General features: G+C 42.0%; 1 protein-coding gene across 5 annotated transcripts in view; it reads left to right on the top strand.

Moving 5' to 3' along the window:
• Positions 1 to 24,172, top strand: part of optn (optineurin) — a 61,854-nt gene that overhangs the window by 1,672 nt on the left and 36,010 nt on the right. For 3 of the 5 annotated variants that reach the window (XM_059987282.1, XM_059987281.1, XM_059987278.1), the window contains exons 1-3: positions 16,667 to 16,798; positions 17,354 to 17,512; positions 20,366 to 20,556. In XM_059987282.1, coding sequence (XP_059843265.1) covers positions 17,371 to 17,512; positions 20,366 to 20,556 — 333 coding nt within the window. In that variant the 5' untranslated portion in view covers positions 16,667 to 16,798; positions 17,354 to 17,370. The other 2 variants (XM_059987280.1, XM_059987279.1) reach the window with 2 other exon arrangements.

Genomic DNA, 24,172 nt, shown 5'->3' with positions numbered 1-24,172 from the left:
TCTGCAGATTTCCTCATGCTTGCTTACCAATTTATTGTCTATTTGCACTGCACTTTATTCTAGATTTTGTTATTGTTTTCCCTCATTGTGCTTCAATGCACTGATGTGATAATCTGCTTGGACAGCATGTAAAACAAAGGGGGCGGCACAGTATAGTAGTGGGTAGCGAAACACTATTACAGCACCAATCACCCTGTGTCAATTCCGCCACTTTTCACATTCTTCCCGTGATCACATGGGTTTCCTCTGGGTGCTCTGGTCTCCTCCCACATTGCAAAGATGTATGGTTTAGGGTTAGTACCTTGTGGGCACGCTATGTTGGCCTGGTAGTGTGGTGATATAGTGCAGTGGTTAGCATAGCATTTTACAGTGCCTACGATCGCAATCGGGTTTCAATTCCAGCACTGTGTGTAAGGGGTTTTGTACGTTCTTCCATGAATTTGATCGCATGAGTGTAACTGGGTGGTGTGGACTCAAAAGGGCCTGTTACTGTATCTCTAAGTAAGATCAATAACACTTCCAACTACACCTTTGTACATGTGGCAGTAATAAACTGATGTAACAATAATCTCGATTCAGGACATGCCAAAGTAAAAGCGGGAAATGAAGGCAATTGGCAGATCAGACAGAAATGTTGTCTTCAACCTGAAATGTTAACTCTGCTCCTCTCCGTACAGATGCTGTCTGACCTTCCAGGATTTTTTAAATTTCACATTTCCATCATCTGCAGCTTTCTTTTGATTTTCAGGACGAGTTGGAACATTCAGAATCAGAATCAGGTTTATTATCACTGATGTACATCGTGAGATTTTTTGTTTTGTGGCAGCTGTACAGTACAATACATAACTAACTATAAACTATAAGAAGTATATCTTTTTTTAAAGATACAGTAAATAAGTAATGCAAAAAGAGACCAAAAGTAGTGAGATAGTGTTCATGGGTTGATTCATTATCCATTCAGTAATCTGATGGCAGAGGGGAAGAAGTTCTCCCGACAGCTTCATCAGTCAATGTGCTGTAGTCACTGTTGTCATGCTGGCAAAGAAGAAATTGATTTGTATGTAGAAAGCTCCTCAAACAGCAATGTGATACTGGTCAAGTAATCTACATTTATGATGTTTATTGAAGAGCAAATATTGGCCCCAGGACACAAAATATAGTACCACAAATTAGCAAGGCCATGACAAAACTAAGCCAACTATTTAAATGTACTTCTAGAGAAATAGCCATTATGCTCAATCTATGTTGCACCTTATTATATGTGTTCTTCTCTTTACTACAGTAAAACCAATGGAGAGGATTCTAAAAAATGCTAAAGATTAGCAGTGTTGGTCTCATTTACACCGAAACATAGAAATATGCAGTGACTTCCACCAAGCACAGTTAATTTTCCCAAGCAGCAAGGCTGATCAACACGTCCACCCCTAACCCATCCCTCCATGCCCCCAATCACCACTACTTGATCATTTCTTATCAGTCACCTTAAGGACAGACAATCGATCTATGTAGATAAGCTGTCTTATGTAATTATATTTATTGTGTTCTTTGTCTTGTGTTATTTTGTGCTTTATCAGATCATGAGAAACAATTTGTTCTCCTTTATACTTGTGTACTGGAAATGACATTAAACAATCTTGGATCTTGAAATGCGTGACTTGTGTCGGCAACCACCACAGTCTGAGGGTACGTTTCCAGTACCCACAAAGTACGCATATAACTAACCCATACGTCTTTGGAATGTGGGCGGAAACCGAGCACCTGGAGGAGACTCACACAGTCACAGGGAGAATGTACAAATTCCTTACAGACAGTGGCAAGAATCAAACCCCGATTGATGATTGCTGGTGGTGTAAAGCGACTGTGAGAAAAATGGTGCAAGCCCCCATCAAAAATGCTTGATGAGTAGTTTTAATGCAGCTACAGGGAAGCTCACAAGCATTTGAAGAGAAGGGAATAGAGGGTCACGATGAAAGAATTAAAATGTAGAAAGAACTGATTTTGCAACTTACAGACTCACTTTCAAGGACTTTTTACAACTCATGTTCTCAGTATTATTTTTTATTTGCAGTTTGTCTTCTTCTGCAAATTGATCGTTTGCCAGTCTTGATTATGCGTAGTTCATCAAATTCTATTATATTACTTTTAGTCCTGTAATTGCCTGTAAGAAGATGAATCTGAGGGTAGTATATGGTAACATAGATCTACTATAATAATAACTTTAATCTGAACTTCAAATTTTGAACTTTGACAAGAGGAGGCTCAAGTAGAACAGAAATGCTGAATGCATTGATGGGCCAAATGGCCTGCATCTGATGGTAGACGCTAAGCTTTCTTAGTGCCATGGACCTTTTGCAAACACCTGAAAATGCAATAATGATAAGGTTAGCACCTCCATCTCATCTAGTGGAAGGATCTGTGACTTTTAACTCAAACCTCAATGGAGTGAAATAGTAAATTAGTTCACTGTTGCTACATGTACCGACACACGCTGGGAAACAGTGTTTTGCATGCCATTCATACAGATCATTTCAATATATCTGTACGTCGAGGTAGTATAAGGGAAAAGACAAACAGAGTGCAGAATAAAATGTTACAGTAACAGAGAAAGTGCAGTCATACAAATGAAGATGAAGGCCATAATGAGGTAGATTGTGATGTTATCTGGACCCACAACCTGCAAAATAAATGATGAGGGTGCATCTTATTGAGATTCATCATCATTGTGTTCATAACAAAATTTATCCAGGATGTAGCCTCTTCTTAATACTACCATTGAGGACCCTGATGACCTTCACTCAACAATTCAAGAGCAGCTTCTTCCACTCCACCGTCAATTTTCTAAACAATCCATGAACCCATGAACACTACCTCACTGTTTCTTTTTTGTTGCACTGTTCAGTTATTTTGTAATTTATAGCAATTTTATGTCTTTTCTGCTGCAAAATAACAAATTTAACATCATTTAAGGGAGTGATAATAACCCTGATTCTGTTTCAGATTCTGAATTTGTTTCAAGTTAGTATGAATGTCCGTATGTGCATCATGAACATGTGTGCTTTGCCAGAGCCTGCCAATCCAACCCATATTGGGTTTTAAGGAAGGGAACAAACTATTCTTAAACTCGCTAGACAAGAAGCAAAAGTAGTTTAACTATTATTATGGCATAAAAAAGGTTTTACCATCTAAATTTAAGTCAGATTAAAATTTATGAAAGATGTTTGTCGAAGAGGAGGAAATTTGCAGATGGTAGTTGTATCAGCAGAGGGTTTGAAAGTATAAATATTGGGTATAAATGGTTAATGATATATTGAGCTACCCACCATATGCGTGACAGCTAAGAGGATGTTTTAAATAGCTGTTAGAAACACATTAGTCTGCAATGAGGTCTCTGCAACTGTTAAGGGAGGTGATTTGTAGGGCAGCTTTGTCACCAGCCTTTACTGCCTCCTTTGTTTAGAATTCACTGACACTGGTCTCTCTAACATGTGGTGAAAATTCAACAGGGTGACAGAGGAGCAGCAAGCTGTTATCTTGTTAAATCCAGTTCAGCTATCAGCAAAGAATTACATAAAATTCTCTGGGTTCAAAACACTTCAAAGGTATTTACCACTTGCAACTGCAAACAATGAGTTTAGTTTGGATTTCTAGCATCTGTAAAACTTATTGTGTTAATGATTTTGGAGACATTTTAAAATCTTAGTTCCTATGGTTAGGTTTTAACCTGACTGCCAAGATGTCAATCAGTCTGAAAGCCTACTATTTTCTAAATTCAGAAAGCAGAGGTGCAAAGCAATTTGGGAGTCTTCATGCAGGATTTCCTAAAAGTTAACTTGCAGGTTGAATTGGTATTGAAAGCAAGATCACTGGTAGCATTCTTTTCAAGAGGTCTAGAATTTAAAAGCAAGGATGTAATGCTGGAGCTTTGTAAGGCATTGGCCAGACCACATTCGGAATGTTGTGAGCAGTTTTGAAACCTTATCTAAGAAAGGTTGTGCTAGAGTTGGAGAGGGTCCAGAGGAGGTTCATGAGAATGATCCTGGGAATAAAAAGGTTAATGTATGAAGAGCACCTCATGGCTTTGGGCCTGTAGTTGCTGGAGTTTAGAAGAATGACAGGGGAACTCATTGAAACCTATTGAATATTGAAAGGCCTTGAAAGGAGTAGATGTGGGGAGGATGTAAGACATAAGAAATAGGAGCAGGAGAAGGCCATCTGGCCTGTCGAGCCTGCTCTGCCATTCAATAAGACCATGGACTTATCTCCACCTACCTGCCTTTTCCCATAACCCTTAATTCCCCTACTATGCAAACTCTATCCAACCTTGTCTAAAGTATACTTACTGAACTATATTAACTATATATTTCCTATGGTGGGGGAGTCTAGGACCAGAGTACACAACTTCAGAATAGAAGGACATCCTTTTAGAACAGAAATGAGGAGGAAGTTCTGCAGCCTAAGGGCGGTGTATCTTTGGAATTCACACATATAATGGGGTACAATGAAAAGCTTGTGTTGCATACTGTTCATACAGATTAGATCATTACACAGTGTACTGAGGCAGAACAAGGTAAAATAATAACAGAATAAAGAGTAAAGCACAGCAGCTTTATGCTAAAGTGTAACAGAGAAAGTGCAGTGCAGACCGTCAATAAGGTGCAAGGTCTTAACAAGGTAGATTGTAAGGTCAAAAGTCCAACTTTTTATACAATAGTCTTACTACAGTGTGATAGAAGCTATCTTGAACCTGTTGGCACATGCTTTCAGGCTTCTGTATCTTCTGCCCAATGGGATGGGGGAAGAAGAGAGTGGGTGAGGTCTTTGATTCTGTTGGCTGCTTTAGTAAGGTGGGGAGAAGAATAGACAGAGACAATGGAGGAGAGGCTGGTGTCATACGTACCAGGGACAGATTTAGCAGGTTATGGGCCAGCTGGCAAATGCAACTAACTTAGATGGGGCATCTTGATGCAAGGTGTGGCTAAGGACATAGATGTGAGAGGTATGGAAGGATATGGTCCATATAGTTGTGAGTCGATGGAACTAGGCAGAATAACAGTTCACCATGGACTACATGGGCTGAAGATCCCGTTTCTGCTCTATGACTCTATGGCTCTATCTTGGGTCAACATGGACCAGTTGGGCCAAATGGCCTGCTGGCATGCTGTATAACTCTGACTCCAAGTGGCATGCTATCTTAAGTTGCACATACTCTTTGATAAAGTTAACGACATTTCATCTCATTAATTTACTGAGATAAAAGTCACAGGCATAAGTTCTGCTTTGTTTTACTTCACTTCATACGTCATTTGGCAAGTTCTGAAATCTTGGCAAATTTTAATACTGATGGTGATCAGGAGATCAAGGAAGTTAATTGTTCTATACTGGAACAACAGGGACAGAGTTTGTAATTAAAAGCAGCAATAACTTTCAATTAAGCTGTGTGACTCTATCCTCTTTCAGTAAAGTATGACCTTGTTCTGTGATTGATAGAGGGGGTCTTCACCACATGCTTGACAGGATCAGGTCTTCTATACTCATCTTCCAAGAAGCAAAGATACCTCAGAGGCTAGATATTAAGGGAAATGGAATGCTCAGGCAATGAAGGGATCTGAAGGCAATGATAATGGGTGTTGCTCTCAGAGATATCAATGTAAATTAGTCAGAGAAATAGGTGAACTAATGTGTTTCCATAACAACCCATACTGAGCCACGATTAACACTCAAGTATAAAATGTCTGTGTCGAAGTGGGGGTGCAAGAGATTCCATAGTTACTGAAAATAGAGAGTAACATACACAAAATGCTGGAAGAACTCAGGAAGTCGGGCAGCATCTATGGAAGGGAATAAACATTCAATGCTTCAGACTGAGACCCTTCATCTGGACTGTAAATTTTGGATTACCTCACATTTATTGCGCCCTCTCTGGTCCTAGACTCTACCACTATTGGAAATATCTTGTCCACGCGCACTTTCTCATTTGGCCTTTCAATAAACTCCGTACAGCATCGCTCTCGGGATCTCAGGAACTCACAAGTCTCTCCAACACAACAAGATGACAATCATACATGGCTCTCCCTTGTAAATACGCCTTCTGAGTCCTGGTGAAGGGTCCCGGCTTGAAACATTGACTCTTCATTCCTTTCCATAGATGCTGCCTATATTGCTGAATTCCTCCAGCCTTGTGTGTCACACTGGATTTCCAGAATCTCTTGCGTTTAAAATATACCTCCTCCTCCCTTCAATGACAAGAACAATTTGTATTAACACTGTCTGTTTGACATAGATTGTCTATTGACATGCTTTAAGGGGGTGGGGGTGAGAAGAGTCAACAAAGGAAGAGGACAGTGACAGCAACCAAAGTGTTTTTAAAATAATTGTTTATGGAGAAGAAAAGCAAAGAAACTGCACATTCTGGTAACATGAAATAAAAAAAGATAAAATCTGCAGATCTGGAAATCCAAACAACACACACAAAATGCTTGAGGAGCTCAGCAGGCCAGGCACCATCTGTGAAAAAAAGTACAGTTGATGTTACTATTCCCATTGATGCTGCCTGGCCTGCTGAGTTCCTCCAGCATTTTGAGCATGTTCCTCTAAAAACAGAAAATACTGGCAACATACAAACTGGTTCTCTCTCTGCACATGCCGCCTGACCTGCTGAACTTTTTCAACATTTCCTGATTTTATTAAGAAGGTACTTTGGATTTCTAGAGCATGGTTCATGTTAAAGATTAGCTTTTTTTTGTCACTTATGCATCAAAACACACAATGAAATGTGCCATTTACCTCGATGACCAATACAGTCCAAGAATGTTCTGGGAGCAACCCGCACAGATCACCACACTTCTATTGCCAACATAGCATGCTGACAATTTACTAACCCTACTCATATGTTTTTGAAATATGGCAGAAAACTGGGGTATCTGGAGGAAACCCACACAGTCATGGGGAGCACAAACCCCTTACAGACAACGACGAGAATTGATCCCCAGTCGCTGGCACTGTTAAGCATTATGCTAGCCACCTTGCTACCATGCTATCTCATCAGCCAGTTCATTTCCCATGTCCCCTCTCCCCAGAGGAGTGCAATTTATTTTCCAGACAGACAGACAGACATACTTTATTGATCCCAAGGGAAATCCTTCAACCAAATCCCCACTGAATGCTGTTACTGAACTTGCCCCTAATCCCTTCATTCTGTGCCCTGTAGTTCATGGCCATCTGTCAATGGGAAGACATCCCTCATAGATCCTGCCCTCTTCATGATACTGCAAGCCCTCTCAGATCTCTTTATGGCTTGTCTAGCTTGAGGTGAACACCCCAGTTCCTCCATCCTGCCCCAAACCCTGTCCCTGGAATAATCTTGATGAATCTTTTCTGCCCACCATCCAAGGCCTTTGCATCTTCCTCGGAGTATGACACCCATAACTACACACGGTACTCCAAATATGTCAAAAACTCATCTGCACTTGTTCTTGTATCCTGTTACCCCAGGATCACTCAAGTATTTTTTAGCTGCTTCTCAACTTGCCCTGCAACTTTCAACCAACTGTCCACAGATTACCCTGGGCTCTTTCTTCTTGTACCCATTTTGCATTTAGATAACACCCAACACAACTGCAGAACTACTCAATGAACTCTCTGTTCAATACTGTAGGTTTTTTTTAGATATGATTATTACTATATGAGAATAACAGATAATCTTTGGTTCAGTTGTTGTGTGAGCGTTAGTAGTGTCAAGAAACAGAGAGGAGGCTTGACCGAATTGCAGAGCAGCAGAGATGATTTAGGCGGTGAATGATAACTTTAATAATAAACTGAAAAATAACAAGCCATGAGGGGCCACAAGACAAGAGAGAACAGATACGAAACTCAACGAGGTACCTGAAGGCTAGGAGCAACTGAATGATTTGTATGAGTGAATGAGGGTTTAAATAGGCTGCAGGTGATGAGTTGGTAATGAATGGCAGGTCACTCCTGTTAGCTGGATGGAGACTGGGAGGAACCTGCATGCACAGGTCATGGACAAGACAACAGGGATAACAAATGTGTACCTCTATAACTGGAATCATAGTCACAATCAGATTTATTTTCACTGATATATGATGCATACGGGTTAGGGTTAGTAACTTGTGGCATGCTATGTCGGCGCCTAAAGAATGGTGACACTAACACAAGAGATTCTACAGTTGATGTTTTTAACTGAGACCGATCTTGCAGGCTGTCCCCAGTGCATCCTCAGAATGTATTGATCACAGACACTAATGTTGCATTTCACTGTGTGCATGATGTTTCAAAATACATGTGACAAATAAATCTCATCTTAATCTTAATGTAAAAATACTGCCATTTCAGACTGTTTCTGAGATTGGATACATTTAGCATCAATGGCATGTGAGCTCCCCCCAGTGGGCAGATTGTGTACTTGATTAACAAACAACCCACTGGAAACGGTGGCTGTGCAGGAGAGCTCAACTCCACTGGTGATGTTTTGGGCTGAAGCTTTGTATCAGGATAATTGATTATCTCCTTAGACCACATATGGGATAACTTTATTCCTTTCCATTTGGTTTTGGTATTGGCTTATTATCCTCATAGAGGGATCAGAAATGGAGTGAGTGAGCAATTTCAAGTGACTGGGTGTCAAGATCTCTGAGTACCTAACCTGGTCCCAACATATCGATGTAGTTATAAAGAAGGCAAGACAGCAACTTTACTTCATTCGGAGTTTGAAGAGATTTGTTATGTCAACAAAAACACAAAAACTTCGAGAGATGTGCTGTGGAGAGCATTCTGTCAGGCTGCATCACTGTCTGGTATGGGGAAGCTACTACACAGGACCGAAAGAAGCTGCAGAGGATTGTAAATTTAGTGAGCTCCATCTTGGGTTAAGCTTAGAAAGTACCCAGGACATCTTCAGGGAGCGGTGTCTCAGAAATGCAGCATCCATTATTAAGGACATGCCCTTTTCTGACTGTTGCCATCAGGTAGGAGGCACACACTCAGCAATTCTTCCCCTCTGCCACCTGGACATTGAACCTGTGAACACTACTTCACCTTTTTAATATATTATTTCTGTTTTTGCATGATTTTTAATCTATTCAATATACACATACTGTAATCGATTTATTTCTTCTTCTTCTTCTTCTTCTCTATGTATTGCACTGAACTGCTGCTGCTAGGTTAACAAATTTCACGACACATACCGGTGATGATAAACCTGATTTTGATTCTGATTCTGATTATTATCATGTGTCCTAGAGCTATAGTAATCAAACACTACAGTAGATGAACAGTCCTTAAACCCATCTAGTCCATGCCTGTGATGAGCAAACCAAGCTGAGATGGGGTCCAGAGTTACCCCCCTGTGAACTATGCTGCTAATGAGAGAGAGAGAGACATGATTTAATATTATGGCTCCTTGGCTGATTGTTTACCTTTGCTCCAAGGACACTTTTGCCTGCTTGCAAGATTGTTGCAGTGATAGCAAGGCAGGACCGGGTGATGGATGGCCTGATGGACACCTGGTGCCCTGCAAGGGAAGATGAAAAACAGGTCTTCTAAGACGCCAGGGAGACACACCACAGGACACTGAAAGAGCATAGTGCACCCACGCGAAGGTGGGGTTTGGAGGATCGATTCGGGGGAATCAATCAGTGGCTCACAGTGTGTGAGGGTGTGAACAGTGTGGACTTGCTTGTGTGTCCACCCTTGCCTAGGTGCCAAGTCCACCACTGAAGAATGGTCGTACCATAGTCAGTGACCATAACAGGGCAGGCTCTCTCTGTCTCTCTCCAATGGTACGACAGCAACTACCTCAACCTGAACTGAACTGAACTCTTCACCATCGTAAGACTATCCATTTACCCCTAGACTCCAAAAGAGCTTGGTTTTGATTCCTATTTCCACACATCTGCATATATCATTGCTAACTTTGTTTCATATATTTGCATTTTATAGTACAGTATTACTTAGTTTACTAATAAACACTATTATTTACAGTAATACCATACTCCAACGTGTATTCCATTTCTGCTGGTTCGGTAACCCGGTCACCGGGGATGTGTCAAAATTGGGGGCTCATCCTGGATTTGACAGACAAATTGGGGGACGTTGAATTGATTGGGGTGAATTCCTTTATTTAATTTGGAGTGGAAAAACAGCAGAAATGGGGTTTGAGGTGAGTAAATTTGTTGTGGATCTAACCCCTGAGGTGTTGGATGAGGCTAAGAGGGATGTACTGATGGGAATTCCTCGTAAGTTAAAGATTAAGGTGACCACTCAGATGAAGAGGGCTCAGGTACAGTTGTTACTAGCACATCATTATGTGGATGAGGCAAATTCGATGAGGAGGAGGTGGAGATGTTTGTTGAGGGTAAAACACTTACTGAGACTGAGGTTCAGCTTCAGGCAGAGAAAATGAAGTATGAACATGAGTTCAGAATAAAAAAGCTGGAGGCTGAAGAAGCATGGAGACAGAGGTAGGAAAGGGAAAGACAGAGGCAGTTTGAGAGGGAGATGTGGCGGCTGGGAGGTCCAGTGTTGGACACTGATGATTTATATAGCTTAAAAGAGCAGTTTGTAATTGAAGAATTTAAGTGTGTTCCTGATGATGTAAGGGCATTCTGAGATTAAAAGGATGCCGCTACCTTGAGGGAGTCTGCTGGGTTAGCAGATGAGGTTGTTTTAACCCGCAAGGTTGAGTTTATTCCGGATGGGAGTTGCCCAGAGAGTAGCTGGGAGGATCAGGGGAACTTGGAATTTGAAGCTGGGACTGGTATTGAAAGCCTAGAAGAGGCAGATGTCCCGTTTGCCTGTGTTCAGGTTGTTGAGGTACCTGTGGATTCACAGGGTACTGAACCTTGTGTTGAGACTCAGGAAAGTTCTGAGGTAGCTGACTTGGTTAAAAAGGAGTGCAGTCCTTTTGTGTCAGATGGACTTGGTTTAGTGAATAAGGGGTTAACCCTGGTACCAGCGGAAAGTTAGGATTCTCAGTCACTTGTGTTAGAAGGTGTTCTAAAAGTTAGTGATGAGATAAAAGCTGGTGAGGTGAATTTTAGTGAAGATATTGAGAAAAGTGTTACTGGACTTTTGAATAAGGTAAATTTAAAGTCTGGAGTGGTTTCAGGACTGTTGACCATGCTGAAGGGACAGTGGTCTGGTATCAAGGTGCCTGCTATTCTGTTACAGTTTGTTTTGAAATTTAAAGATAAACAACTTGGTGATGTTGTTCAAGTTTGTGATTTGGAGAGGCCATCTGCTGGTGTTAGTATGGAAACTGATAGAATTAAAGATCTTGAAGATAAAATTAATGAGTTTTGAAGTTCAGCAAATGGGCTTAGTCTGGAAAACATTGGTGATAAACTAGAACCTGTGTAGGGGGTCTATGAAGGCCTTAGCCGAGCTGGTAAACATGCTGAGCACGTGATAGTTAAGTGTTCTGTTTCGAAGTGGAAAAGGGACAACGGTTGACCAAACACCACTTTGAATAACAGGATCTGGTTTTGCAGGAATTTGACTTTTTGTTTGTGACAAAGCTTGTGAAAGATAAAGACAATATCATGGTAGATTGACTGACTGAATGTTAAGTTTAAAAGTGAAATAGAGATTAGTATTTGCATACGCTTCCATAATGTGCTACATGATACTTTTTCCACTGAGGTTGGGCAAGAGGTTGTCTTTCTCCAACCTAACCCATTCAACCTTTCCCTAATAGAAAACATGGACTAATGTCCTGACTGGTTGCATCACGGTCTGGAACTGCAATTCAAGTATGCAGGAACATACAAAGCTGCAGAGAGTCGAGAAGTCTGCACAATACATCACTGGCACTCCTTCCCCAGCATCAGTGGTATTGACAGGAGGTGCTACCTCAACAAAGCAACATCCAGCATCGAAGATCCCCATTGTCTTGGCCATGCCAGATTTTTGCAGCTACCATCAGGAGGAGTTACAGTAGCCTGAAGTCCTACATCACCAGGTTCAAGAACAGCTACTTCCCTTCAACCAAAGGTCAAAGTTCAAAGTATATTCCTTTTCCAAGTACATATATGTCACCATATACAACCCTGAGATTAATTTTCTTGTGGGCATTTACTGTAAATATAAAGAAAACAAAAAAAGTAATAATAGTAGCAATCCAGCACATTACAGGATCCTGTAGCAGTTTAACTCAATCCGATTACTTACACAGGCATAATCAAGTGACAAACGTCACTCACCAAAATCTTGCTTTAGAAGACAAACTCATAAAAGACGCCATACCTTACTATAGATAGATAGAAGCCTGATCCAGTTAGAGAGACAGCATCCTACAAATTATGTTACAACCGATCTATTGTTAGACGGGGCAATCTATAATAACCATTTATCATAATATTATACAATAAATAAGTTAGAACAACTTACTTAGTAGATATAGCCATTCCAAACACACATAACCACATAACATACAGGAATCAGTAAGTGAAAAACACCAGAAATATGCTGAATTAAAAGAGGAAATTGAAAGACTATGGAACACGAACAGGGTATGCATTGTCCCAATTGTAATATCTACAACCGGTATAATCCCAAGGCCACTCTACAATAGCATTAAACAATTAGGGCTACACAGTAATATATACGTAAATCTCCAGCAAGCCTCAAATACTAAACACCAATAGAATAATTCAGAAGTCCCTAGCAATTGAGAAATGATTGTGCTTGGCTATGTCCGTACCTCGAGTTTTACCAGCTTGAGCTGAGAAAAAGATAAAAATATAACAATAATAATAAATAAGCACTAAGTATCGAGAACGTGAGATGAAGATTCCTTGAAAGTGAGTCAATAGTTCAGTATTGGGGTGAGTGAAGTTATCCCCTCTGGTTCTAGAGCCTGGTGGTTGAGGGGTTGTGACAGTTCCTGAGGCCTGAGGCTTCTGTACCTTCTTCCTGATGGCAGGATCGAGAAGCGTATCGAACCAACTGGTATCACCCTATCACCCCAGTATATCATTACTAGACCACTTTGGCCTGACAGTGGACAATGTTTTATTTCTCCTGGTTGTCTTCTTTCTTGTGTAATTTTGTATAATCTATGTATGTTCTTCTTGTTATGTGTCTAAAGCTATGTGCCTGTGATGCTGTGACAAGTTTTTCATTATGCCTTTGTACATATGTACTTGTGCGTTGACGATAAACTCTACTTGGACTTTGAGACAGTGAAAAACGTCAGTTTATGTGCTATCCAAGCAGATCATTCCATACTTAAGTGTATCAAGAACGTAGAAAAAAAGCAGAATGCAGAATAGATGCAGTGGAGAAAGTGCAGTACGGTTAAGTGAATAAAGAGCAAACAACACATAAGACGCTGGAAGAACACAGGCAGCATCTGTGGAGGGAAATAGAGTCAATGTTTCAGGTCATGGCCCTCATCTATTCTGAAAGCTAGCCAGTATAAAGAGGAGAAGGGAAAGGGTGGCAGGTGATAAGTGGATCAAGATGAGGAGGGGAGATGAGCAAATGGAAGAGGGGTGATGGGCATAAATAATAACATGATGATAGATAGACAGACAGATGGATAAATGAGCGAATGAATAAATAGATAGACAGACAGATGTAAACATAGATAGATAGGTAGACAGACAAGTAGACTGACAGATGGATGGAAAGACAGACAGATAGACAGTTGGATGGATAGCTAGATAGACAGATGTAAAGATAGAATGACAGATAGGCAGATAGATATATAGACAGATGGATGGATAGGTAGACAGACAGATAATAAAGTGGAAGGACCACTCTTTGTTCTCTAGCAACAGTAGGGCCAATGTAGGACCAATGGATTCTGACCCCAGTGCCTAATAGAGCAGATGACTCTGTTGGCTCTTGATGAACACATTTGAGGAGTCATGGGCTAGGATTCCCGAGTCAGTGAAGAATGACACGATTTTTCAGTGAATCTTAAAGGGTATTCTCGAACCTTTTCCTCTGTCTATATTAGCTCAGAGCAGTGTGCCTGATTTGGTACTGTGGTTCTGGGCAAGTGAATGATGTGTCCCACAACAAGGAGACAAATTAAGGCCTCAGCGTTGGATTTGTTGGCTTAGGAGAGGATGTTGAGGCTGGCTTGCTTTTCTTGGCAATGGATTTGGAGGGTCTTGTTTTTGACAACAGCAGAAACCTATCACCCATTGAGGTAGAAAGTAATTAAATTTAGACTTACTGAAAGTGACCATTTGAAGACAACCTTACAGCAGTCTTAAAAGAAACGTATTGTGCAACAGCAAAGATTACTACTCAAAACTGTAAGTTCAAAGTAAATTTATTATCTATGTATGCATATGTCACCATATTTTATGTTGTGATTCATTTTCTTGCAGGCATTCACAGTAGAACAAAGAAATGCAATAGAATCAATGAAAAGCTACACAAATGACTGTCAGGCAAAAGGAATTTCTGGATCACTGAATCCAACCCTGCAGCTACGAATTTAACATTCAAACAAATATGGAATTTAGGTTAAACAAAAAGAGTCATCCAGAGTAACCAGATAGGCTAGGAGTTGAGCTATGAGGTGAGATTAAACAGGTTATCCCTCAGAAGCTGGTCAACCAACAGTCCTCATTAGGTCTCAACACTGCTCTGTAATTGAATCCTGGACTTCTGGACAGGAAGGCCACAGTCAGTCTGTATTGGCAGAAACATTTCTAGCCCCATTACGCTGAACCCAGGTGCCTCACAGTAGTTCACACTACTAGACTCAGTTCAAACTGAATCATCAAGTTCACTGATGACACAACAGTGGTTGGCCTCATCTGCAACAACGATAAGACGGCTTATGGAGAGGAGGTAGAGCAGCTGGTAGAATGGTGCGAGCACAACTTGACTCTCAATGTGGATAAGGCCAAAGAGATGATTGTAGACTTTAGGAAGGTGCAGACTGACCACTCCCCACTGCACATACACGGCTCCTCCATGGAGAGAGTTAGGAGCATCAAGTTTCCGACAGTGCACGTAATGGATGGTCTCTTTGGTTAAGAAAGCACAGCAGCATCTCCACTTCCAAGACAAGTGAAGTTCCTGCCCCGTTACCAACCCCTATTCAAACCAATCTTATAGGAACGCCATCAAAAGTGTCCTAACCAGCAGCATCACCATTGGGAATTGTAACATCTGACTGCAAGAGGATCATCAGGGTCTCCCTTCCAGCCACCAGAGATATTTATCAGGACCACTGCGTACGCTGGGCCATTAGCATTGCATCAAGATTCCAGGCACATAGCAGCAAAGGCACAACATTTAAAAGAAAATCATAAAGCAAATAGAAATTATACAAGATAGAATACAGTTAGAACCAAAAAAAGTGTAAGAGTGGATCTCACTGGCTCTCCATGCAGCCCTGGGTCATCTGGACAAAACAAATACCTATGTCAGGTTGCTGTTTATTGACTACAGCTCAGTGTTGAACACCATCCTTCCTACAGTCTTGATTGAAAAGCTACAGAATCTGGGCCTCTGTACCTCCCTCTACAACTGGATCCTAGGCTTCCTAACCGAAAGGCCACAATCTGTACAGATCAGTAACATCATTACCTTGCTGACAACCAACACTGGCACCACCTCAAGGTTGTGTGCTTAGCCCACTGCTCTACTCCCTCTTCTGTGTGGCTAAGTACAGCTCATAAAACATAGAATAGTACAGCACAGTACAGGCCCTTCTGCCCACAATGTTGTGCTGACCCTTAAACCCTGCCTCCTATATATCCCCCCCACCTTAAATTCCTCCATATACCTGTCTAGTAGTCTCTTCAATTTCACTAGTGTATTTGCCTCCACCACTGACTCAGGCAGTGCATTCCACTCACCAACCACTCTCTGAGTAAAAACCCTTCCTCTAATATCCCCCTTGAACTTCCCACCTGATGCACCATCAATAACACTCAGAGACGTGAGGCAAGGTATAGGCTTTCATTCACTGGAAGAGAGCAGCAAGAGATCACCACACAACATCCTGGAGACTGAGGGAGGAGCAGTGCCTCCAATCGCCTTTATACAGGGGTCTGTGGGAGCCACAGGAGCAGTCAGCGGGGGCGTGTCCAGACAGGTATATGTAGTTCACCACACCCACCCCTTATCTTAAAGCACTGGCTGTCCACTCTGTCTGTTCCTCTTAATATCTTGTATACCCAGCTCAAATGCCATATATAAGTTTGCTGACGATACAGCCATTGTTGGCAGAATCCCAGATGGCAAACAGGAGCGGGATGTACCATCTAATTGAGTGGTGTTGAAGCAACAACCTTGTACTCAATGTCAGTAAGACCTCAGAGCTGATTGTGGACTTCAGAATGGGTAAGACAAAGGAACAAACACCAATCCTCGTAGAAGGATCAGAGTGAGCAATTTCAAATTTCCTTGGTGTTAACATCTCTGAGGATCTAACCTGGTCCTAACATATCGATGCAGCTATAAAGAGGATAAGACGGTGGCTTATCCGAGGAGATCTCCCCAAATCTGGGGAGAATTGGTATGTCACCAAAAACACCCTAAAACTTTTTCAGAGTGCACGGAGAACAATCTTGCTGGCTGGCTGGATGGATGGATGAGGGGTGGGCGAACTGCGGGAAGTTGTGAAACTGCTCGGCTTCCGTCCCGGACGCCGCGGCGGCGACGAGCGAGCCCGCGCCCGCGCCCGCGCCCGCGCCCCTCCCCCCGGCACGTGACCGGCGGTCGGGTCGCGTCGCGTCGCGTGGCGTGTGTGCGCGTGCGCGGAGGGTCGGCTTCGGGTCGTTGGCTCGGCGGACGGCCGGAGCGGCGGGTGAGCGGCTCGGTGGCGGTGTACGGAGGGCGGGCGGGCGGGCCTGGCTCGGGTCACAGTGGCGGTGTTCGGTGGCCGGGGTCCTCCTCGGGAGTGGAGTTTGGGGTTCGTCCTCCTGTCTCTCCCCCCCCCCCCCCGGTTGAGGGAGCGACATTGCGGGACGGGTGGGGAGCGGGGGTGCGTGTTCGGTACCGCCTCTAGCCCCTTTCCTTCCCCGGTCGGCCGGAGTGTCGCTGCGTAATAAGAAACAGAAAGTGAAAGTGGCTGCTCGGGCTGAAACTTCAACTCTGCCTCGGGAACTCTCTCCCTCTCTGCTCTCCTCTTGTGTGACAATCCTAACAATAAAACTGTTCCATGCGGACGTTTAGCTCCTGCCTGACTGTAGAGTGTGACTGCTGGTTTGGTGGGGAAGGTCGGTTCAGCTGGAGTTCATGTTGCGTCTGTTTGGAAGAAACTCTGCTGCGTCATCGCCTTGTCCGTCTTGTGCTGCCTGTCAGTCCTTATTTATTTACGATTCAGTGGAGTCACTTTTCTATTTTTGAACGTTCCTTTCAGAGTAGAGCAAAGCGACGATGACTACTAACCACAATGGCAGCCTGCAGGCTGTGAACGGCACCGCGAACATCAATGGTCCCCATTCTTTGGATACCTGCACCCCGGAAGAAACGCTGAGGTTGATGGAAGAACTGATTAAAGAGAACAATGAGTTAAAAGGTGCTCTGTTGTTATGACTTGCCTTTTATTTGCAGACACGTTTCTGATCTTGATGCTGAAGGCTAATTGGATCATAAAATTTAAGATGATATTTATTGGAAGACTTACTGACTTTTGTTCTGCTATTCTGGTAATGAATGTGCTAATCTAACTTTATTTTTCAGTTTGGTCGTTTATCGAAGAGCTGAAACATGTCAGGCTCATTTATTTTTAATAGAAGTCATTGTTGCTCTTGGGCAGTTTAACTATAGAAATTATCCAATGTATGTTTGCATCAGCTGTGTGCACATTAAGGATGATTATTTCACCATAGAGCTGTGGGATATTGAGTCGGTGAAACAATGATTTAATGGGCGCCAAGGTAGTGTAGCAGTTAGCGCAATGTTGTTATGTCTTGCGGCATTACCTTGGTGTGCGGATTTCAATTCCAACGGCGTTTATACGAAGTTTATGCTTCCTTCCCATGAGCATGTGGGTTTCCAGTTTCCTCCCACATCCCAAAGATGAACCAGTTAGTAGATAGATACTTTATTCATCCCCAAGGGGAAATTCAACATTTTTCCAGTGTCCCATACACTTATTGTAGCAAAACTAATTACATAAGTATTTAACTCAATATAAATATGATATGCATCTAAAATCACCCTCCCAAAAAGCTTTAATAAATAGATTTTAAAAAGTTCTTAAATAGTTAAAGTGCATTGAGTGGTAACTTAAGCTCAGTCCTAACCCCGGCACTTTAACATGTCTTGCCCCTGGTGGTTGAATTGTAGAGCCGAATGGCGTTGGGGAGTAATGATCTCTTCATCCTGTCTGAGAAGCATTGCATTGACAGCAACCTGCCGCTGAAGCTGCTTCTCTGTCTCTGGATGGTGCTGTGCAGAGGATGTTCAGGGTTTTCCATGATTGACCGTAGCCTACTCAGCGCCCTCCGCTCTGCCACCGATGTCATACTCTCCAGTTCTGTGCCCACGACAGACCCCGCCTTCCTTACCAGCTTATTAAGACGTGAGGCGTCCCTCTTCTTAATGCTGCCTTCCCAGCCACCACAAAGAAGAGGGCGCTCTCCACAACTGACCGATAGAACATCTTCAGCATCTCACTATAAACATTGAATGACTCCAGCCTTCTGAGGAAGTACAGTCGACTCTGTGCTTTCCTGCACAGGGCATCTGTGTTGGCAGTCCAGTCTAGCTTCTTGTCTAACTGCACTCCCAGATACTTGTATGTCTTAACCTGCTCCACACATTCTCCATTAATGATCACTGGCTCCGTATGAGGCCGAGGTCTCCTAAAATCCACCACCATCTCCTTGGTCTTGGTGATTAATAGATTAATTGGTCGTTGTAAATTGTTCTGTGATTAGGCTAGGGTTAAATAGGGTTAGGTTGCTGGGTGGTGTGATTGATTGGATCAGAAGGGCTTGTTCCGTGTTGTACCTCTGAATAAGATGGCGATTGTATCGGCCATGGCTATTTCATTTATTCTTAACAATTTGATGTTTTAAGTTGTTTTTAAAAGAGCATAAGCATCTAAAATAGTTTTAGAATGGAAGTCTTTATACATTGTGTGGTTATAACTGCTGGTTAAACAGAAGCTGAAGTCCTCAGTTGATAAAATTGAGTGCAGTGGTTTTGATGTGGAATCCTGGTGGATGGCCTAAGCTAATATAGGTAAATCTGCAAGTGAATAGACTGGGTGAAGTTGTTATGGGGGGTGGGGGAAGGAGGAGTGGATTTAATAGTGTAGTAGTTAGCACAATCACTTTACAGCACCAGTGATCATCCTCAGGATTTGACTCTTGCTGCTGTCTGTATTCACCCTATGACCACTTGGTCCAAGTGCTCCATTTCCGAAGGGTTAGTAAGTTGTGAGCATGCTGTGTTGGAGTCAGAAGCATGATGACATTTACGGGATGTCTCTTGCAAATACTTCCTGATTTGATTTTAAATATGACACATTTCACAATGTGTTTTGATGTACATATTGTGGCAAATAAAGCTAATCTTGTGTGAAAATCTTAAAATATAATGGCCATTATCCTTCAAGAATTTCTGTTCCTTTATTATCAAATTAGTTGGGCATCAGTCACAAGGTTGCTTGTTTACTTGACCCTGAAAAAATACTGTTCAAATGACTATCAGCTATTGCTCTGTAGAACTTTTTGCTTTGAAAAGATGACAAAATCATCAGTTTGCTTTACTGTTCTATACAAAAATAATACTTTTTAAGTACTTGGTTCAGACAACATGTATGAGAAAACTGTCATTTAACACGAGGTTTTGCAGATGCTGGAAATGTAGAGCAACACGCAAAATGTTGGAAGAACTCATTGGGTCATGGTGAAAAGGCTATATGGAGGGAATAAACAGTCAATGTTTTAATCACTCTCCACCCTAAAATCTGGTTTCAAAGTTTAGGTAACTGGGTAGCTTTTTGAACTTGTGTGTACACACCAGAATATGGTTTAGTTCTGTATCGATTTTGATCTGGCATTTGTACAGCATTATAAAACTTCATAAGTTTGCATTTATGCAAAAGTTGAAGTGGATTTCAAAGGAGTTTGTGGGTGATGGAATCAGTGCCTTTTCATTTGATAGTTTTCTTTTGTTACTATTTTACAACATCAGGGAACCCTCTAAGCCAGGGTTCCCAACCCTTTTAATGCCCTGAATCCCTACTATTAACCGAGTGCTTTGTGAATCCCAGGTTGGGAAACCCTGCTCTAAACTAATTTTTTACGAATCAGGGTTTTGCAAAACTGTGGCTTTGTTTCCACAAGTTTGCAGAAATATCTTTCTAATTACATTCAATAAATGCTGTTTAATTACATTACTAATTTATGTCCTGCAGAAGCCATTAAACAAACAAACCACACCATGAAGGAACGCTATGAAGAACTTACAAATTGGTGTGAGAAACAGAAGTTAGAACGGGAGTGTGTCCTGCAAAAGTTTGAGGAGGCTAAACAAAAATTAACTCTCTTGACTGAAGAGAATGAAGCTTTGAAGAAATCTCAAGCACAAAATATAGACAGTTCACAGGTATGTAGAATGGCTATTGTTCAGGCTTATTGTCATTTAAACCGTTTATATATATTCTGCCGAATGGAATACAGTCGGCCCTCCTTATCCGCGAATTGCAAAAACCCAGAAGTGCTCTTCCAGCACTTGTTGTTCGAGCACGTACAGACTTGTTTTCTTGTCATTATTCCCTAAACAATGCAGTATAACAACTATTTTACATAGCATTTACATTGTATTAGGTATTATAAGTAATCTAAAGATGATTTAAAGTATACGGGAGGATGTGCGTGGGTTATCGTGGATCGGGATTGAAAAAAATCGGAAGTTCTCTTAGTAAGTCGGAACAGGTACATCCAGTATTATTTAGCGTCAGTTAGTCAAACGCTTGTCTTCGTATATAGTATATTTACCTTTCTAAGCAGATCAAACACTTTAAAATGTATGTTTCAGCGCCAGGCTTGGGAACGGAAGTTTCTGAGTTCGATCTAGTGACAGATCGCTCCCAAGTGCACTCTCCACCGTGCCAGGTTGCTGTGGAGGATCAAAAACCCAAAATCCAATAATTAAATCACTGCATTGCTTAGTAATAATTGTAGCTTTCATCGGGGCACAGCCTTTCTCACTTTATCCTTTAAAATAGTTCTGATCATTGACCGATGTAGCCTAACGCTTTTCCAATGACTGATGGCGTTTCACCTCTTTCCGCTCGCTTTATTATTTCCACTTTATTTTCAATCGTTATGATTATTTTCGTGAACAGAAGCACTACGGATTCAGATCTCTGCTGCTGGGTCCTAATGTCTACCGCACTGAGACAGGTTAAATAAGGTCTTGGGTTCTGCTGGGTCCTAAGATCCACCTCATTGAGACAGGTTGAATAAGGGACTTGAGCATCCGTGAATTTTGGTATCCGTGAGGGGTCCCGGAACCAATCCCTCGCAGATAAGGAGGGCCGACTGTACTGCCAAATGGACTAATGTTCCTCTAGGTCAAGGTGCACAACACATGGCGTATAACTCAAACATAACAAATGAAGTAACATTACCACAAGTTAACAAGTAAGGTGCATAAGGTTTACTTCAATGCTGGAAATCGTAGGCAGGTCAAGCAGAATCAGTGAAACATAGAAAACCTACAGTGCAATACAGGCCCTTCGGCCCACAATGCTGTGTTGAACATGTACTTTAGAAATTACCTAGGGTTACCCACAGCCTCTATTTTTCATGTACCTATTTTCAAGCTTGTACCTTGTTTTCAAGCTCCATGTACCCAACCAAGAGTCTTAAAAGACCCTATCATATCCATATCCACCTCCACCACCGTTGCTAGCAGCCCATTCCATGCACTCACCACTCTGTGTTATAAAAATAAATAAATAAATCAAAGCAAACAAACAAACTTGCCCCTTGCATCTCCTCTCTACCTACTTCCAAGCACCTTAAAACTGTGCCCTCTCATGTTAGTCATTTCAGCCCTGGGGAAAAAGCCTCTGACTATCCACAGGATCAATGCCTGTCATCATCTTATATACCTCTATCAGGTCACATCTCACCCTCCGTCGCCCTAGGGAGAAAAGGCCAAGTTCACGCAACCTATTCTCATAAGGCATGCTCCCCAATCCAGGCAACATCCTTGTAAATCTCTTCTGCACCTTTTATATGGTTTCCACATCCTTCCTGTGGTGAGGTGACCAGAACTGAGCAAGTACTCCAGAGTCCTATACAGCTATAACATTACCCTTTGGCTCTTGAACTCAATGCCATGGTTGACGAAGGCCAATACCCACAGTCAACCTGTGCAGCAGCTTTTCATGTCCTCTGGACTTGGACCCCAAGATCCTCTGATATTCCACACTGCAAAGAGTCTTACCATTAATACTATATTCTGCCATCATATTTGATCTACCAAAATGAACCACTTCACACTTGTCTGGGTTGATATCCATCTGTCACTTCTCAGTCCAGTTTTGCATCCTATCAATGTCCCACTGTAACCTCTGACAGCCCTCCACACTATCCACAACACACCCAACCTTTGTGTCATCAGCAAATTTACTAAACCATTCCTCCACTTCATCCAGGTCATTTATAAACATCACGAAGAGAAGGGGTCCGAGAACAAATCCCTGAGGCACACCACTGGTCACTGACCTCCATGCAGATTATGACCTGTCTACAACCACTCTTTGTCTTCTGTGGGCAAGCCAATTCTGGATCTACAAACCTAAGTCCCCTTGGATCCCATGCTTCCTTACTTGCACAGGGTACCTTATCAAATGCCTTGCTGAAATCCGTATACAATACATCTACTGATCTACCTTCATCAATGTGTTTAGTCACATCCTCAAAAAATTCAATCAGGCTAGTAAGGCACGACCTGCCTTTGACAAAGTCATGCTTTCTATTCTTAATCATATTATGCTTCTCCAAATGTTCATAAATCCTGCCTCTCAGAATCTTCTCTATCAACTTACCAACCGCTGAAGTAAGACTCACTGGTCTATGAGTTCCTGGGCTATCTCTACTCCCGTTTTTGAATAAGGGAACAATATCCCAACCCTCCAATCCTCCAGAGCCTCTCCCATTCCCATTGTTGATGCAAATATCATTGCCAGAGGCTCAGCAATCTCCTCCCTCACGTCCCACAGTAGTCTGGGGTACATCTTGTCCTGTCCCAGTGATTTATTAAACTTGATGCTTTCCAGAACTTCCAGCGCATACTCTTAATGTCTATATGCTCAAGCTTTTCAGTTCGTTGTAAGTCATCTTTACAATTGCCAAGGTCCTTTTCCGTAGTGAATACTGGAGCAAAGTATTAATTAAGTACTCCCACTACCTCCTCTGTTCGCACTCGACTGGTCCTGTCCTCCCATGTCTTATCCTCTTGCTCTTCATATACTTGTAGAATGCCTTGGGGTTTTCCTTAATCCTGCTCACCAAGGCCCTTTCATGGCCCCTTCTGGCTCTCCTAATTTCATTCATAGGCTCATTACTGTTAGCCTTATAATTTTCTAGATCTTTGTCTTTTGAACCTTTCATAAGCAAAAATAACTACTTCAAGCATTATTTTATGAGAATTACCTTGCAGTAGTGGTCGCCAACCTTTTTAAGCCCAAGATCCCCTACCTCGGCCTTAGTGAAAGGCAAGATCAACCTCCTAAATCATTCAGATACACACATGTGCACCCCCGGAAGTAGTCTCTCTTTGCAGGCGGCTTTTCATAGCGGGAATGTTGCTATGTTACCATTATCTTAATTGGTATTACTTATTTTTATAACACTCACATTACAACACCTTAAGTTCTGTTTCATTATTTAATTTTATTTCAACATGAAAAATGAATAAAAATTGACTATTGCACTCAGTGTGATGACTGGGACTGAATACTTTCTGCTAGTTCCCTGAAATTTGGCTCATAACTACAGACAGCCAGTTTGAGACTGGCAGGTGTCTGTCAGTAAGACAGCTCCTGTACTTAGATTTAATCATTTTCATCTGTTGCAGCACAGTACCCTCGCAAACCTCCTGACAGACTGAATATTTGAATGGGCAGTTTCCTTTGTTAGACTGAATGTTGAACCTGTCACGTTTTTCAGGTGTTTTGTATTGGTAAACTGTTATTGAGACACTAGTA

The sequence above is a fragment of the Hypanus sabinus genome, chromosome 13 (genome assembly GCF_030144855.1).
Source record: "Hypanus sabinus isolate sHypSab1 chromosome 13, sHypSab1.hap1, whole genome shotgun sequence".
Classification (NCBI taxonomy): domain Eukaryota; kingdom Metazoa; phylum Chordata; class Chondrichthyes; order Myliobatiformes; family Dasyatidae; genus Hypanus; species Hypanus sabinus.
The sequence above is the reverse complement of the archived record's forward strand: the minus strand, read 5'-3'. Positions and strand labels throughout refer to the sequence as shown.